At 37.5% G+C, this 17,065-nt stretch overlaps 1 protein-coding gene across 2 annotated transcripts in view; it reads left to right on the top strand.

Moving 5' to 3' along the window:
* The window catches only part of ABCC4 (ATP binding cassette subfamily C member 4 (PEL blood group)), a 141,555-nt gene that overhangs the window by 66,029 nt on the left and 58,461 nt on the right, over positions 1–17,065 (top strand). For both annotated transcript variants that reach the window (XM_014881347.2, XM_088159824.1), the window contains exon 20: positions 10,632–10,711. In XM_014881347.2, the coding sequence (XP_014736833.1) occupies positions 10,632–10,711 (80 nt within the window). The remainder of the gene's footprint in view (positions 1–10,631; positions 10,712–17,065) is intronic.

The raw sequence follows: 17,065 nt of genomic DNA, 5'->3' as shown, positions 1-17,065 counted from the left end.
CTCTATCATTCAGCTGTCAAAAGAATCTATGGAGATTTATTTAAGGTATATTTATACATAAACATTAAGGCTTCTTTGGTTTTGATATATGCACGACTAATGTTTGAATGTGGTCAGCAGCAACTTCTCATTTGTAGCTGCTTATTTTTAGTATATTTTTCTTTTTTGTTTCTGGGATGAAGCTTTCAAATAGTTGCCCAGCAGAGGAATACAGTAGAATCAAAGGCAGTGCAGTATAACTTTTCAAAATGCTTAGCATTTAATAGTGTAATTATTAAAATGTCTTTCTTTTAATGTAATGAATAAAATACACAGTAAAGAAGAGGTCATATTTGGGGTTTTTTTCCTAATTTGATTTCATTTAAGTGTTGTTAATTATAGTTTAGGCTGTAAAGAAGTTTATAGTGAATTTTTTCCCAGAAGCTGATGACCCAAGGAAATGCATTGTCAGACTATGTGTATATTCTCTTGGACATCACTTCTAGAATAAAACTCTTGGGTTGTGGTTGCCTTCAGCTTTTCTGAGACAAAAGATTTTTGGTTGTTTCTCAGGCAAGATTTGCAAGTGGAATTTGATGCCAGTCACAAAACAGAAGAGTAGGTGAAGTCATCCCTCCTTACACCCTAAATCTTGCTCCACTCGAAAGGGTCCATTCTGTGCCCTAAATTAGGCCCCCCAAAAAACCCAGAGGGTTTCATTCCAGCTGTAGTCTCTCCCATGCTGATTGCTGTAGCCTTCAGGCATGCACCCATTTGCCTTCTTCCAGTGCCATACTTCCTACTGAGTTTTCTAAAGGGTGAGTAACTTCAAGAGCAGGGACTGAAGGATACCTACAGCAGAAGTGCCTGTAGTAGAGAATTTACATGCCTGCTGGAGAGCTGGGCGACCCACCTTCAGTGCCTTCTCTGTGACTGCTGAAAATAACTCATTGCCATGGATCTCTGCCCCACCTTTGCCTCTCTTGTAACTCCTGACTCCTGGGCTTGGCTGTACCTTTATAAACAGGCAGGTTTCCCAATACTGTATTTTGTGAATGGTACCTAAGTTTCCAAATGTTATGTGACTTTCCTCCAACAAAAAGTCCCAAATTGAACCAAAATATTTATTTTCATGGGGTATGAGGGTATGGAGTGTGTCTTCTTTCACACAGAGTAAATTTTCCAAGGAAATGCTTTCATTATTTGCACAGCAGACTAAGTGAGCTTTCTGACAGCTATACCAGAATATCTCTTGAGTTCTGTAGTTTCTGATGCAAGAAAAAAATCCATTGAAAATTATCCATCAAGCATTTTGGATAGCCAAACCCTTGTGGTTTTTAATAGAATTTTTCTGATTCCCCGTGGCTTTTTTATAGTAGGAATAGTTAAAAAGGAAAATGTATTTCAGGAATCGATACATGGGTATATAATGAATGAACTTTAGAGAGAATCCCTCCTTTCCAAACCAATCACATATTCTAGAATAAGAGAAAAAGAAAAAGAAACTGTAGCTAAAGAAAAATGATCCAACAGAAGGAACATGCCAAGCAAAAGAGAAGGGTTTACAGAGTCAGATGAAGATGTGAAGTAACTCTTCTATTTGGTCTGTCCAGAGGCTTTATCCTCAGAATGGGTGGGCTAGGTAGAGCCAAGACAGGCTCTATAGAATTCAGTCCTGTAGACTTCTAAACAGAAGAAACAGTCCCTATAGAATTCTCTTTCGTGGTTCTGAAAAAAGGAAGAAGATGAACAGGGATCTGAATATATAAGATTGGTAAAATATGGCATATTATTTGTTTTTGGAATGCTAACCATATAGCAGTGATAAGCAGATAGCAGTTTCAACTAAGATTTCAGGAGTCAAATGCTTTATATTCAGTAATGTCCTATTTCTCCATTGTTATTTTAGACTGGAGTGATGATTGAGCCCCTCTAGCTTCAACACCAATTAAAAAAAGAGAAGGGGAAGAGAAAAACATTGGAACATTGGAAATTAAGATTTCTTATTACGAGAATTATCTTTAGGAGATAGAATGGTAAGAAAAGCAACAAATATGAGCAGATTTGCAAGAGCTATGTGAGATCCACCTCAATATTTTCTGAAATGCAGTATTTAGAGCCTATTCTGAATCAAGTCTAAATAGTATAAATAGCATAGGAATAGCATTCCTTTTTATTGTTGGAATAACCTTACGAGGAAGGTGACATACATTTCCATTTTTATTTTAATTCTTGCATTGATGTATATTTATATATATAGCTGCCAAATATGAAAATAGCTCTAACAGCTGTTTTTCTCCTCTCATGTAAGTATTCCAGTAACAAAATACTCTTCGGATATTTCAGTCCTGATTTGTAGTATTCTGTTTAATTTTTTGTAAGTCCCTCTTCCAGCAAAACAGCACCTGGGGCATAGTTCCAGCTCCAGTTGGATTTGTAGCAGAAAGAACTGGACTACCCAAGTGCCCTTTAGTAAGTGTGTGCATTTATGGTTAAATATTTTAGCGAAGAATTAAATTCATAATCGTGCTAGTAGAAAGTCAGTATAAGACTACATTTTATAGATTATGTTTTGATGCTTTGCATTGTGGTGAGAAGTTGAAGTAGGTAACTTTTTATATGACAAAGAAAAAGAAGGTGGTGTAAATCAATGGAGAATTTTGTCAGTAGTGTGTAACTTGATATTTTTTGAAGGCCAGTTGATAAGAAGTTTGATAAGAAGTTGCAAATGGTTACAATTTTTGAGTTTTTTCCCCTTCCAGAAAAAGGTAACTCCACTCTCCACTGTATCCCCCTCCTCTACAGAAATACCTTTCTTTTCTTTTCTTTATTTTTTTTTATTAAGTTGGACTGTGTCCCTTAAAGGTGGGACTTAAAAGTCGTGTTGCTAATGATTTGGTGGCATCATTTTAGGTTGTGAGTTTTTTCATTTCAGTATGTTTAAATGTAGAATTTTTTCATTAAACTAAGGATAACTTAAAATAGCTTCAATGTAGGAGTTTAAAATGAAACAGAGAGAATATCCAGAGCTTAACTTCTAGAATGGTTAGAACTTTGTTCTGGCAATCTTCATCATATGATTATGTATTAGAAGTTTGATATTACTACAGGGATTGGGGGGCGTTGCAGGTGTCTGCTTCCATTGTCATTGTATTTATGAAGCAGAGATGTGGTTTTGTACGCAGGTTCTAGCATAAAATTTCTGTATATGTAGCATAACTTTTATATATAAAAGTTTGTACTTCTAAATAGTTTTGAATCTTCCTTTCACAATCTATTCCAGGGTATGATTCCAGGGATCACTAATTAGAAAATTGCTGATGAATGTATGATTCCAGCCCTAGCATACTTTTTAAAATGGGATCACTTTGTTAGCAAATATAATACAGCACCAAAGTTAAATTCTGTTTTGTAAATGCTGTTACATCTGGAGTTGTGACCAACTTAGTTAATGGATAATGAGATACAATAGGAAAGGCAGTTAGGATGCAGAAGGTATTTTGAGATTTGCCAGAAAAGCAATTTCAGAAAAAATGAAAGTTACACTTCCCCCAGTTCCTCCACACAATCAAGAGGTTTTTCCTTTGTGTGCTTCTGTTTTTAATGCAGACTTTAGATACAATTTCTGCATTGTCTCTTATGTGAGGAGGTTTTGGCTGGTGATAACAGATGTTAATGCACCTTCTCTTCTGAGTACACCCAGAAAAAAGGACAAATCAACTGTACCACATACATTACCAAAGAGATAAAAAATTGTATAGAACATTGACTTATTTTGGTTTGCCACAGCAGGGTAATTCCAATCAATGGTATGTATGGACTAGAAAGCTTAATAAATAACTGTACAGTTAGGATCAGTGTATTCATACTAGGTAATGTAGATGTCCCCATCAGCAGTAAAAATAAAAATTCATTTCCAAAGAAGCCTGTTTTCAGTTCTTATCTTTATCACAGTTATTCTTCTTCCTTTAAATCCTACACTTAAAAATAAGATCAAACACAGCGTTCGCTTTTGCTTCTCATTTCCTAACTGTTTTCTTGTTTGACAGCATTTGTGTAAAAAGTCCTTTTCAAGTAGTAAATTAATTTGGATAGAAGGCTTCCCACCTGAATTCATTACATGCTGGCAGTTTAGATAAATGGATATTATGATCTCAGCATATTTCGGCCCAGCGCCACTGTGCCTATTTGCAAATGTCTAAGAAAGTGATAATATTCCTATCAGTTTCAGACTGCTAAAGAAAAAAATGGGGTAGAATTTCTTATTTATATTTATAGGATGCCTGTGGGGAAGACAGCAATGCTGTATATGGCAGTTTGTGTGGACATGTGGTGCTAAACATATATTAAAAAAAGATAACAGACCTTTTGACGTTTCTTTGTAGAAATATGGAAGAAAAGCCAGAGTAGATCAGTAATTGACAGCTATGCAGGAGATGCATTTCCAGATTTCTTTCTGAAGAAATATTTCACAAACTTACAATTCCTTTCAAAGTCAGTAATCCATCTTTAATTATTTTGTTGATTTCATAGTTGTATTTTACAAGGTTGATGTAATGTCTGCTTCCTGCCAACATTTGATATGGACAATCCACTTTGTCATTGCTTTGATGAAACAGCAGACTGCTTGTAGTTGCAGTACTCTTTTTTTTTTTTCTTTTTTTTCCCGGGATGTGTGTGTCTGTGTGTGTGAACTGAGCATGGGTAAAGGCTTATCAGTTACCGAATGCCACAGCTTAACAGCAAGATACGTGGGGAGCTGCCAATTTGTGCCATGGACAGATGGGAATCGTGTTCAATGGATGGGTATTTAAATGTACCTGGTTCTGTACAGCTATTTCTTCTCTTCCTCCTTTTTGGGTGTGCCTTGATTGCCACACATACACTTGAGAGCATAATTTTGCTACCAGGTGTCCATTTAAAAGGGCTTTGGTGTGCCAAGCTGTAGTTGGGGCTGTTGGAGTGCACGATTCCTGTCCTTGGTGTCAGGAAGCCAATGCTGTGCTGTGGCTGTTGCAGGCAGTGGTGGCACCCAGCCGTGGTGTCACAGTGTCAAGGGGGATGGGGGACACAAGGGGCTTCTGCTCACTCAGCAAAGTCAGAGGCTGCACAGTATGTGCTTTGGGATTATCTGACATGGATCCATCCAAAGGTTGTCTGTCCTAGCCCAGGCGAGCATCTCCTTGGCATGACATACCTTCAAGCGAGTGTGCAATCCTAGTTGGGGTTGTTTATGTTTAGTTACACGTAAATGACTAAGTGCCTTCTTGAATCTATTTTTAGCACTACAGGTTGCCTTTAGACAGGTTTCTGTGAGTTTGCAGCAAGGAGCAGAAGAGAAGGTAACTTCTTCTTCATGGAGCCTGGGCAGTGAGGGTATTCTGGCTTCACTGTTTCAGAGTAGCTTAAGAGATTTTGAATACTTCCCCCCCTCCCCAGGCAAATGCAGTATATGGATAGGGATATTTAGGCCAATTGCTATGGAGGAGTTAAGGTTACTATGCAAAGCAGTATTTATTACTAACATTTGCATATTGAAATAAAAAGTGTGATGCAATTAAAATTGCCTGCACTGAGGATTAGCCTGATCTCCGAGGGGAAAAACATTTCAAGAGTGCATACACAAGCGGCATAATCTTTCTATCTGTAGAAGGCCCTTTTCTGAAACCCTTTTTCTTTTCCAAAGAGGCGAATCAATGAAGTAGAGAAATAGTGACAAAGTATTTCTGCAATGTGTGATGGAGCAAATGGGTATAAAGGTTTTGAAAACTCATTGCAAGGTATAGAAAATCAATGTGCCTACTCTATTGTTACACAGAAGTATTTCAGTGAATGACCTGGCCAGCAAAGTATACTAGAAGTGCCAAATACATTTAGAAATAATGTACTCTTGCTCTTAGGGTCTTTGGAATTTAGGTTGCACAACATTGAATACTGTGGATGGCATTTGGCTATTCCAATGGAGGATCCTAATTACTTGTTTAAAAAAAAATCCTTTTCTGGTGTTTACATCTTGAGTGTTGGTTCAGTTTGGATTATATTTCTTTCATGATAAAGTATGTATAAACATTTTAAAGAGGTGTGGCACAGTCAAGTGTTTTCAATATTTGTATGATTGGTTTGAACATCTATTCCAAAGTATCAGTAGGCACCTGCAGAAGCAAAGTGGGTTTGTAGCACCTGAACACATTCCGATTTGTGCAGTTAAAGCAGTTTACAGAGCAAGGAAGAAAAGAATATCACATACTGAGGTTTGATGTCTTTTTCACGGAGGACAAAAGAGTTTTGATTCTTTCACTTCAAGTTTAGCCTAACTATTGTGTAGCGGAGGAGGTTTAATGAATCATTGTTTAACTTTGATACTGCCAAGTATTTGACCATTAAATAGTCTGTAATGTGTACATAGCACTTTAGTGACAGACCCTTATTTAACAGTGATTAATTGGCATTGAATAGTTATTTAATTACTTCGGAAGAAATCTAACAACAGTGTGTATTCTGATTAAGTTATTTGATATAAAAACAAACACAAGACTGCTGAAGAGTGCACGTCCCCTTCTGCAGCTTGCTGCTAACACTATACACTGCATGGAAGCCTGAGTGATTGAAATTGCAGATACTATTCACCAGTTTGCATGCTGTTGTAACATTGGCATACTTAATCCTTGATTTCTTAAAAGACTCTTTTTGTTAGTGGTTTGGTGAAATTTGACTTAGAAGTTTTAGATGTAGTATTTTCTTTTTGCTTTTGTAGCCCCTTGCTGGGATAAGTAAAGGATGTAGGTATTAAGGGAGCTTAAGATTTTTTTGTGAATTGGATATACTGGACTGATCTAAGAACTATTGTTTCTTGGCATGTATATGTATCTCAGAGATGCTTATTTAAGGAGTTTGGGGTTTTTGGAAATATGAACTGTGGTGGCAAGTTAATGTTGATAGTCTGTAAGTTTAGGAGAGGGTTTAAAGATTTTGGAGAGAAAATGTAATTTTCAGGGTGAGGGGGCAGGTAAGTTGTGCAGCTCCTGCCCTTGAATAGCAGGTGCAACAGTTTCCATAGTCTGAAGAACCATTCTCAAAAGTTAGATTTGTAGAAGCTGTAGTCGTAACTGTAAGCATTTTGAGTCCTGACTCCAAATAGGTACTTTAACTTTTAAATCTGGAATGTTTTCTCTTGCATGCTTAATAATGCATAAGCAAGTCACTGATTTACTGTGCTTCCAGTAAGTGGAAACAGTTGTTTCTTCATACCTTGTGAAATAGACCTCTTGTACTTGTAGATATCCTTATAAATGAAGCAATGCTTTGAATGCAATACTGTAATGGCTGTGGGGCATCTTGTGGATATTTCCAAAGCATAACACTTCTGCTTGGAGGTGCATTGCTGCCCGTGCAACATGGTGAAGGAGCTTGCTTGCTTTAGTGGGTTATTGTAGCTTCCTTCTGTGTAGGGCATGCTGTATAAAATGCCAGTTCAGTTACATCCATGTGAACAGAATCTGAAATGCATCTCCAGACTTGTATTTTCTCTTCTACTGTCTCTGAGGTAATAGAATTGAAAAACAGCAATGATAAAATGAGGCTAAGGCTTGTGGGTTTGTTGCTTGCCTTTAGCTGTAGAACAGCAGTAATGGTCACCAGATAAACAGCACAGGAGGGAGATACAGACCTCTTAGCAGTAATCAAAAGGTTTTCCTGTCTTAATGACTTCAGGTGTCATTTTCCAGAATTTCTATGTGCAAACAGTAAATAGATTAATTTTTCAGTAATTTGAAAATTCAAAAACAATGAAGCTCTGCAATCAGATATTCACTTTAATGTTTATTTGGGAAGCAACTGATTAATGCTGCTACTGTTTAATTGTATTAGGTGGACTCTGAAACGTTCCAGTTTTCAAGGTTTGTCTTTTTCATATACCATTTCTTTTGCTCACTCAAATTTTAGTCAGTGTCATTTTACAGAATTATTGTATTTACATTTTAAAGAGGATTAGGCAGATTAAAAGATGTTTTCATGTTTTATTGATAACATCAGATTAATTTCCACTTCCCTAGTGGCAGCTCACAGAACTGTCAAAATAGAGGCTGTAGAAACATTGTTATACTTGACAATTTCATAAGGCAGTTGTGAAAATATGCAGTTTTGGCAATTGATTAGCGGCGTGATTACCTCTGGGAACTGGAGCTGTTGGTGGTAACATGGAATAGAGTGAAACCAGGGATTCTGGGGATGGCCTGGGTGGGCTAAGTTTTCTGTCATGATCACGTTGCTCAGAGAACTTCACTGGAAGGGGAGGAGAGTCACAGTCACTCTTATATGTGCGGGCATTGCTGGATTGCTGGAGCTGCCCGCATTGGGCTTACCCTGCTCTGGCCATGGAAAAATGGCCAGCCTGAGTGTCCTTGCTGTGGCCATGGACAGTGGCCAGCCTGAGTGTCCTTGCTGTGGCCATGGAGCAGTGGCCAGCCCGAGTGACCTTGCTGTGGCCATGGAGCAGTGGCCAGCCTGAGTGACCTTGCTGTGGCCATGGAGCAGTGGCCAGCCTGAGTGACCTTGCTGTAGCCATGGAGCAGTGGCCAGCCCGAGTGACCTTGCTGTGGCCATGGAGCAGTGGCCAGCCCGAGTGACCTTGCTGCCTCCTGGCAGTGTCACTTGGTGTGGCCTTTGCGCAATGGCTTCTTATATAAGTCTGAAACTACCACAAATAAAACTTACTTGAGGTTAAAAGGCAAAGGGTGATTCTTAGGCTGAATTAAGGTGGGGTTTGCTCGCTATGGGAATAATTTCCATTGTCCTTGTGTGCAGCTCGTTGTTGGTGGCTCTCACAGCTTTTCATGGAGGGGCTTAGCACTGTCACCTCTCCTTGCTGTGCTCCTTGCTCTGTAAAATAAAGTGAAGTCACTCAGAAGCCAAGTGACAAAGGTGAGAACAGATTTCTAGTACCCTGAGCCAAATCTGTTATTCCACCTGGTTTCCCTTATCTGCCCTTGCTGGACACACTGCTAAGGAAAGCTCTGTCAGCAGGAAGCATTTAACCTCTTCGAATGATTTTCTTTTTGCCAGTGAAGTCTTGGTTCATTTGAAAATAACCTAGAATGTGATATTTAAGAATATTAAGAAGCCTTAGTGACAGTGTATATGCAGCGTGTGCTTGATCACTCTTCTGTGACCAATCTCCATTTAAGAAAATCATGGTAAAAAGAAGGTTTTTTAAAAAATTGCCTTCGACGTCCTTCTGGTGTATCTACCTTGATATAAAGAAAAGGGAACAACCCCATGTTCTATTCCCAGTAGAAAAAGATGAAGGAGATTTTTCTGAGTCTTGTGCTGCTGTATACCCTTCCTCTCTGTGTGCAAAGTCTAAAAACACTGTTGGCTGCTACTAAAAAAACACTGCTACTACTGTTGGCTGCCTGAAGTAACTGCCTTGGGTAGTGAGGTACTGCAGAACAAGCCCTTTGCCATCAGCATCTCTCTTTGGAGTCATATCCCAGACCTGAGGAGAGGATATTTTCTGTATTGTTTGGTGTGGAACAGAAATTCCCTTAAAAAAAAAGAAAAAGAGATGTGAGCAGAAAACCAGCTTGATGGTTGCTACAGAAGTTACTTCAGAATCTCTTATCTCTAAATTACGTCGCCAGTGCACTCTGTGGAAACTTTAAACTTGCTTTCAGTTTAATGAGCTCCTTTGAAAAGAAAAAAAAAAAGTCTTTTGTTGCCAGTGCAGTGAATATGTTTGTACCAGTTAAAAGTATAATTGAATCAAGATACATGCAGATAACAAAGCAATGTGAATGCATGTATGGGCATCACACACCTTAGAAAGGCCAGATTCCCACCCCTGGTTTAGTTTCTTTCCTGGTGAGTAGAGATACTGATTAATAGAGAAAGATACTAATCCACTTATGGGTGGCAGCACTGTGACTTTAATTATTAAAGAAGTCCTGATATAACTGATTTTTTTTTTCACTCAAGTAGAACTTGGGAAAATAGAGAAATGTAAATGCTTCACTGACAGCAGATTAAAAATCGTTTTATTAGCTTTAATAAAGATCAGTATTGTCAAGGTTTTGAATGAGTGTGAATGTAAGGCTGCATGAATGCAAATCTGTCTCAGATTTTATTTTAGAAACACCTACAATTTGAATTCATGTGTAATGTTGAGGGGTGAGAACAGAATTGCTAGAAAAGATCAGTTAGATCAGCTATGATCTATCTGAGACATGCATACACTAGTGAGTTTCAGTCAAGGATAGGAGCAGATTCTGGCTGATGTTGCTTGATGTAACTTGCATTAAGTTGTCTGAACTGTAAACCTTTATCTGCACATGTTAAGCATATAAAGCATGTATGTTTCACCTGTTAAATTCTGTTGAAATGTTATCTTCAAAGCCCATTAAATTTTTTTTCTAGCTGTTTAGGTTAAGGTGTTTATATATATTTGGATAGAAGGCATTTGTAAAAAAAGCTCTTCTTCTTCAAAATATATTGCAGTGGTTGTAGAAGATTCCTTTCATGGGGGTTTCCAAAACTGTCTTTTTATTTTTAGAATCCAGCTGTTTCCTTTTAATTGTTTTTGAAATGGTAAGACATGGATCTTTTCAGGAATTATATTTACTTCCCTTTTGTTTTTCTTCTCAACCCTGTTTCTATAGGAAGAATCTTAAATCGTTTCTCCAAAGACATTGGCCACTTGGATGACTTGCTTCCACTGACGTTCTTGGACTTTGTGCAGGTAATTCAGTTGCTGCTGTCAAAGACTGCTGCACTGCATTCTGCATTTAGATTCCTGTGTGCTTTGCTGAAGATCAGCTATTTGTCACAGATGTAGCTGAGTTGAATGAAAGTACTTGTTTGTGAAAGAAAGGTGTGGTTGAAATTTAACGTGTCAGTAAAAAGCTAACATGAGTAATAAGTGGCAGGTAGGAGTGGCTCTACACAGCTTGCTATTATGTCAAGATTTGAGCTCATAGTAGCTACATGCTTGGTAAATTGCTCCTGATTTGCCTCCAAGCAATCTGGCAAGCTTATTGCTGTTATAAGAAATATGTCCATAGTAAAGAAACAATCAGCTCACATGAAAAGATAGCGCAGATTAACCTAATTACATGTCTACTTCCACAAAGAATCAAATGCTTACCACACCATTTTGGATTAAAATAGGTGTGGCTATTTACAAAGAAAAGATTAGTAGTAATAGGGTGAATATAATAGCCTTAATAGGAACAAGTGAAATAAGTTGCTGCAGAAAAGAAAGATGGACAAAGCATTGAGATTTTGATGATGATGAAATGATAAAGGATTATGTATGATATCAAGGTAATTTTTCTGTTGCAGTTGCTATTAATCTTTCTCGTAAAAAATTGCAGGAGGATAAATCTGAAAAAGAATTATCGTACTGTATGAAAATAACATGAATCACAGAATTCACAGAATTGTGGAGGCTAGATAAAAAAGACTTAGTGGATTATCTGGATCCACTTAGTGGATCACACCTGTCATGCTGAGGTCAGAAATGTTTCTTAAGGTGCTGTTGCTAGCTTTGCTTCGTCTCTTAAAGATAACTTATTCAGGATCTAAAGTCTGTTTTGTCTTAATTAAAAATAAACCAAAGACATTTCAGGTTGAGCAGTTCAGTCATATTACTCTTGCTGAACTCTTGAAAATAGGAAAAAATTATTCCAAGGAGTAAAAACACCTATTAAGATAAAGTAGTTTTTGTAGTTCAGTGAAGTGGCTGAAATTGAGGTGTATGTTTTGCTTTTCAGATTTTTACAGTGCCATTTTAATGTGTCGCTTTGGGGAAGAAAGGAATGTGGTTACCTATCAATTACAGCAGTTGGGGTTTTTTGTGAGTTAGGGAGTTGCTTACAGTGAATATTAGGATTTTTAATTCATGGCCACTTAATTTAAATTCTTCTTGAGAGTGCAATATGATTTTTCTATAAAAACAATTCATTTTTTTTTGCTGTTTGTAGAGATTCCAAGTCTTCTTCAGTCTCATTAACTGTCTCATTAGACAGTTAATCTTACTTTATTTCAGCAGTCTTAAGACTGTGCTTATGTGCCTTTCTTTTTGACTGGAAGTTCGGTTTGTCCTGCAGTCCTTATCCTCTTCTCTTAGCTTCTGGTTTGCATCCACAGTGTGAAACCCATCTGTCCTGCAGAGAGTGCTTGTCCATTGGGCCAGAGGGGTCTATTTGTGCTTTAGTGTGTCCCCTTTACAGCAGACTGCACCGTGTGTGTTCACACTATGGACTGCTCATGGCCAGAGCATCCTCTGGGTCCTGTGGCCCCGAGATAAAATGATTAACCATTTTCTTCAGCTCTGTGCATTTACAATAATAATGTGAGAGTTGTGTTGCAAGACCACTTGCATGGTGGTTTTATAGCAAGAAACTGAGTGGGTGTTTTGCACGCCCTGGCATGTGGTTTAAAGGCATGTGGGGTTGTCTGAGGATGCAAAATTTGCTGGGAAAATGTTGCAGAAGTCTGCAAAAGCAGAGGGAGCCACAATTGGTGTGATCTTGTCCATACTTCCTTTGGGGGGCAGACCCTGAAGCAAACTGTCTTGAGAGTTGCACTGCCTTACTTTTGATGGAACAAACTGATCTGCTTCAAAAGAAAGCTGGGAGAGTGTCTGCCCTGTGTGCATGGCACATGGTGCAGAGGACTGAACGTTCTACCAGCACACTGGAAAACCAGTGTATAGATCCTTTAGGCAATGTGTGCTTTCTAGAATGAAAGAGTGAAGGCTGCTTCTCTAGATGTGATTGTTTTCTTCTTTCAAACTCCTACTGTAAACCGCATTTGGTAAACATTTTCCTTCATCTTGATTAATTTATGTGCTTTTTTAAAAATTGGCTATTGAATTATTTGTCAAATTCTGGAGTTTGCTTTTTAAGTGAAAAGTTTTTGCTTTCCAAAAAACAAAGTAGATTTTACAAGTCCAGTACACTATTAAAAAGACACTGTGTTTCAAAGCTTGCCTGCTGTACTTGGCATCAGAAAAGAAAATTTAGGATCTTACTGTTGATTAATAATGCACTGCTATCCATAAGAAAAAAACACTTTCTTCTTGGCAAGTTTTCTAAAATTTACTCTTCTTGATCGGCAGGCTTCGTGCTTAGTGGATGCTTTTGAAATTCAAGAGAAAAGATATATTTATTTCTGGTGAAGCAGAGATTTTAACAAAGGATAACTGTTATCAATTATGATAAAGATCTTTTGTCACTTGTTTTGTTTGCAGGTGTCTTTTGTAACACTTCTTATAATCCCTTCAGGAAGAAATATTTTCTCCTTTCTAAAAACAGTATTAGCTGGTTATAAAAGCTCTGATCCCAGCCATTATTGTTGATTCTTTGAGAGACATTTCCCAACATTCATTGTTTAAATGGTTGTCAGAAGGAATCAAGTGAAACTTAATAAACAATGCAGTAACTGGTTCATCTTACTTTGTGTGTAGAAGCTTTTCTTGAGCGGATTTGCATTGAAGAAGTGGTCGTTTTTCAGAGTTCTTGCTAGGATTATTGTGAAGCATTCCACCCTTTTACTGTATTGGCGAGTGTATAATTTCAGCACAAATTAATACAATGTGATTGGACACTCAAAAACTACAGTATGAGCCAATTTAAATACCAATAAATAAATAATTAAGTGCCACCTATTAGTTTCAAGAATTTTGTAATTGCACAAAATATAGATTTTTAAGCGATGCTAAAAATTGATAATATTCTTTTTGGAGTATGTAATAAGATTTATACACTGCACTACAGCCATAATGAGCATTATTAGTCTAGGCAGCTATACTGGATGAAAATTAATTCTTTGAACAGAAAGAGTTTGATTTTTTGCATCTTCCACTGAGTTAAGGAGAGTAAAGACTCTTCAAGACAGTGGATAGTCTCTGTACACTTCCTTGTTAAAGTAAAGATGAAAGGTATTTGGCAAGCACAAAAATGCATCGTGAACCTTGTGTATTCTTTTGAAAATCTGGTTAGATTTTACAAAACCATTGCTTTGCATTATCTCCCAAACTAGCAACTCGCATTGCATTTCAAGTTTCCTGCCATCTTTTCATTCTTTGGTTTGAAGTGCACCAAAATATAACACACCTGTCTTGAGAGACTGAAGGCAAGAGAAACAGTCCTCACTAGAAGGCAATAACTTTTTTTGTTCTTATGAATTTTAACAGCATATGAGACATCTCATGTTAGTGCATCTGACTGTGTTTTGTGGAAATTACTACTGTATCCACAAGGTTTATGAATTAAAAATAAGTCTCTTTTATGAGAACATGTTTATGGCTGTGTTTGCATGGCTGGAACAGAACTCGGTGGGTAGATGTGAAGTAGAACAATTGAGAAGAAACCAAAGGTTAAACGTTAGGCATTTCAGCTAAGATATCTTTAATGGTATGTTTAGAGTCCAGTTGGAAGCTCATTTAAGTAAAAAAAAACAAAAAACCAAACGAAACTTTAAAATCTGCAGTCTAAGCCTAGGTCTTATCTTCTGTAGTGTATTCTGACTGACTATAAGATTCCATACCAGTTCTTCTAAAAAAGTGAAATAGAAAGAAATGTTCACTATGACACTTGTTATTTCTACCAAATGTGGCATTAAATGTGTTTGATTACTACCTGATTTTACAATGTTTGTAGGTTGATTAAGATAGCCAAAAAGCTGAATGAACTTGTTTGGTGAAAATGGTGGTGTTTTGGCTTTTTTTTAGTGAGCTTACGTTTTTTAAATTATTGTTAGCCTCTTTAGCCTCTGTCTATATCTAGCTTTCTTTTTCTTAACTGGAATTATGGGGTTTCGGCAGCTGCTCTCCAACTAAGTTACAATCTTCTCAGGTAAAGGACAACTCCTGTGAAGGCCATTACAGTGCTTTAAAACTTTCTAAGAGGATTTAAACATCTATTTTATTTAGATGTAAATGTCCTGCCTTAACCTCTGTGGGAGGATAAGATTCTGTTGATGTGGACTTCACTGGCAGTGTAGGGTCTGTAGTTTAAAATCGTAGGCTGACAGGATGCTTTGGGTTGGAAAGGACCTCCAAGACCATCTAGTTCCAAACCCCCTGCCAGGGACAGGGACACCTTTTACTAGACCAGGTTGTTCAAAGCCTCATCCAACCTGGCCTTGGAACACTTCCAAGGATGAGGCATCCACAGCTTCTCTGAGCAATGTGTAGCTCAGTGCAGCACTAATAAAACACAATGCACTAATTGGGGAAAACGTCAGCCAAGAAATAGAATAAAATTTTGATGGGGTATTAGGAATTAAGAATCCAATATATTTCATGGTGGTTTATGCACATTAGCCCAGATATTTCTAAGTGGCCAGTATTTTGGATGCTATATTTTTGAGAGCTCATCAAAGGTTGAATCATATTCTGACTCAAGATAGATCTGCAGGAGCTTAACACCTTTAAACTCTGATCTCAGGCTTTGCCAGATGAGTACCCAAACTGATAAACTACTGCTTGGAAATTATGTTGGTAAACTGATTGAGTACATAGGACAGTGAAATGTATTTCAGAGTTTTTTTGGTTTTGTAAATTATTCTGGTAAATTTTAAAGGAATGCTTTTCTCTGTAGTTTCTTGCCCTTGTAATTTTTCAGTGATCTTATTACTTGTTAACAGAGTTGATTTTCTGCTTTAGTTTCAAGTGAATTTGAGTAATTAATGTGATGGCCCCTTCATTTTGATTTCTTACCCTATGTTAGGTTGAGGGGAGGGGTAAAAAAAATAATGATCTGTTTTGTTTCTGGAGGACACTGTGAACATGTGAACTATCTGCAGCTGCCCTTGAAAAAGGGCAGTGATTTATTGAGGAAAACTGAATTGCAAAACCTTTTTTCTCCCCAAAATCAACAGCTTGACTGAGTTTAAATAACTGACTTTTCATATCCTTTCATCACACACAAAGACCTAATCCTGAGACTACTTGAGCCACCAATGTAGGCTGTGGCGGAGACCACCACTGAATGTGGCATTCCCTTCTCACTACACACAAAACACATTGACTGCAGCTTTATGAAGTGAAAATACTGAAGAAAAGGAAAATGTGAAGGAGGTGTCCGCAGTCATTTCTTAAAAAAAAAAAGAGAAAGGGAAAAAAAAAAAGCTGCTGCATCTGGATATTAGGAACAAAAAGTGCCTCAGACTGGAATAATAGCTTGGGTCACTTGCTTTCGTATGTGCACAAGAGTGGAACTGCCGCTCCTTGTTTCAGTACCACTGACCCCTGCATTTTATTGTGTGAGGATGTCAGGGAAAGTGTGTAGAAGGAATTCCAGGATCTTCTAGTTTAACAATGACGTTGTTATTTTGTGCTTTCTGTGAGAGGTGAGATTCCTGAGGAGTTTGTTGTGTTGTTTTTCCCAGTTTAGCTGAGTTTAGTCTGAGTTTAGTTTATGCATGTGTGAGTTTTAACAGGTATTTTTATACATTTAAGAATAATTCTTTCCATGTGTTTGCATGTGTGTATTCAAAATATGATCATAAGCATGTTGTAAGAAAATAACCAGTAGTGAGATCTGTGTTAAATGTCAGCATACTCTGTTGGACAAACCTATGGCCTGAATACTTGTTAGCTTCCCTTCTGTTCAGTCATGGTAGTTTTGCTGTGCTGAGGTTTAAATGAAAAATAAATAAATTAAAGAAACATAAAACAGTTGCCTGGTAACACTTGACAACTGAAACCTTAGAGGACTTTTTCTTGCTGTACCTTCCCAAGATGCATATTACAGGGCATCTGGCTATTTCATATGAAGGACCAGTTAAAACCGAAAGAAAAACAATAAGGTTATGTATTTTTTCATTGGTAACTTTGAGCTCTAATTTCAGAAAAGGTTAAAATTATCATTGCAATAAGATCCTAATTTTTGCTGTGGTCATCCAGGATTCCCTTGTGATTTCTGTTTTGTTGTTTTTTTTAATTAAACCCCTGTCTTGTTAAAAAAACCCCAAGCAAATAAATAAAAGGGGTAGGAGGTAGTGGAAGAAGAGGAAACTTGGGTTGCATTTGTGTCTCCAAGACCAACATGCAGAAGCTGTGAGTTAAGCACAGACACTTGTCTAA

The sequence above is a fragment of the Sturnus vulgaris genome, chromosome 2 (genome assembly GCF_052056855.1).
Source record: "Sturnus vulgaris isolate bStuVul1 chromosome 2, bStuVul1.hap1, whole genome shotgun sequence".
NCBI lineage: Eukaryota > Metazoa > Chordata > Aves > Passeriformes > Sturnidae > Sturnus > Sturnus vulgaris.
The sequence above is the reverse complement of the archived record's forward strand: the minus strand, read 5'-3'. Positions and strand labels throughout refer to the sequence as shown.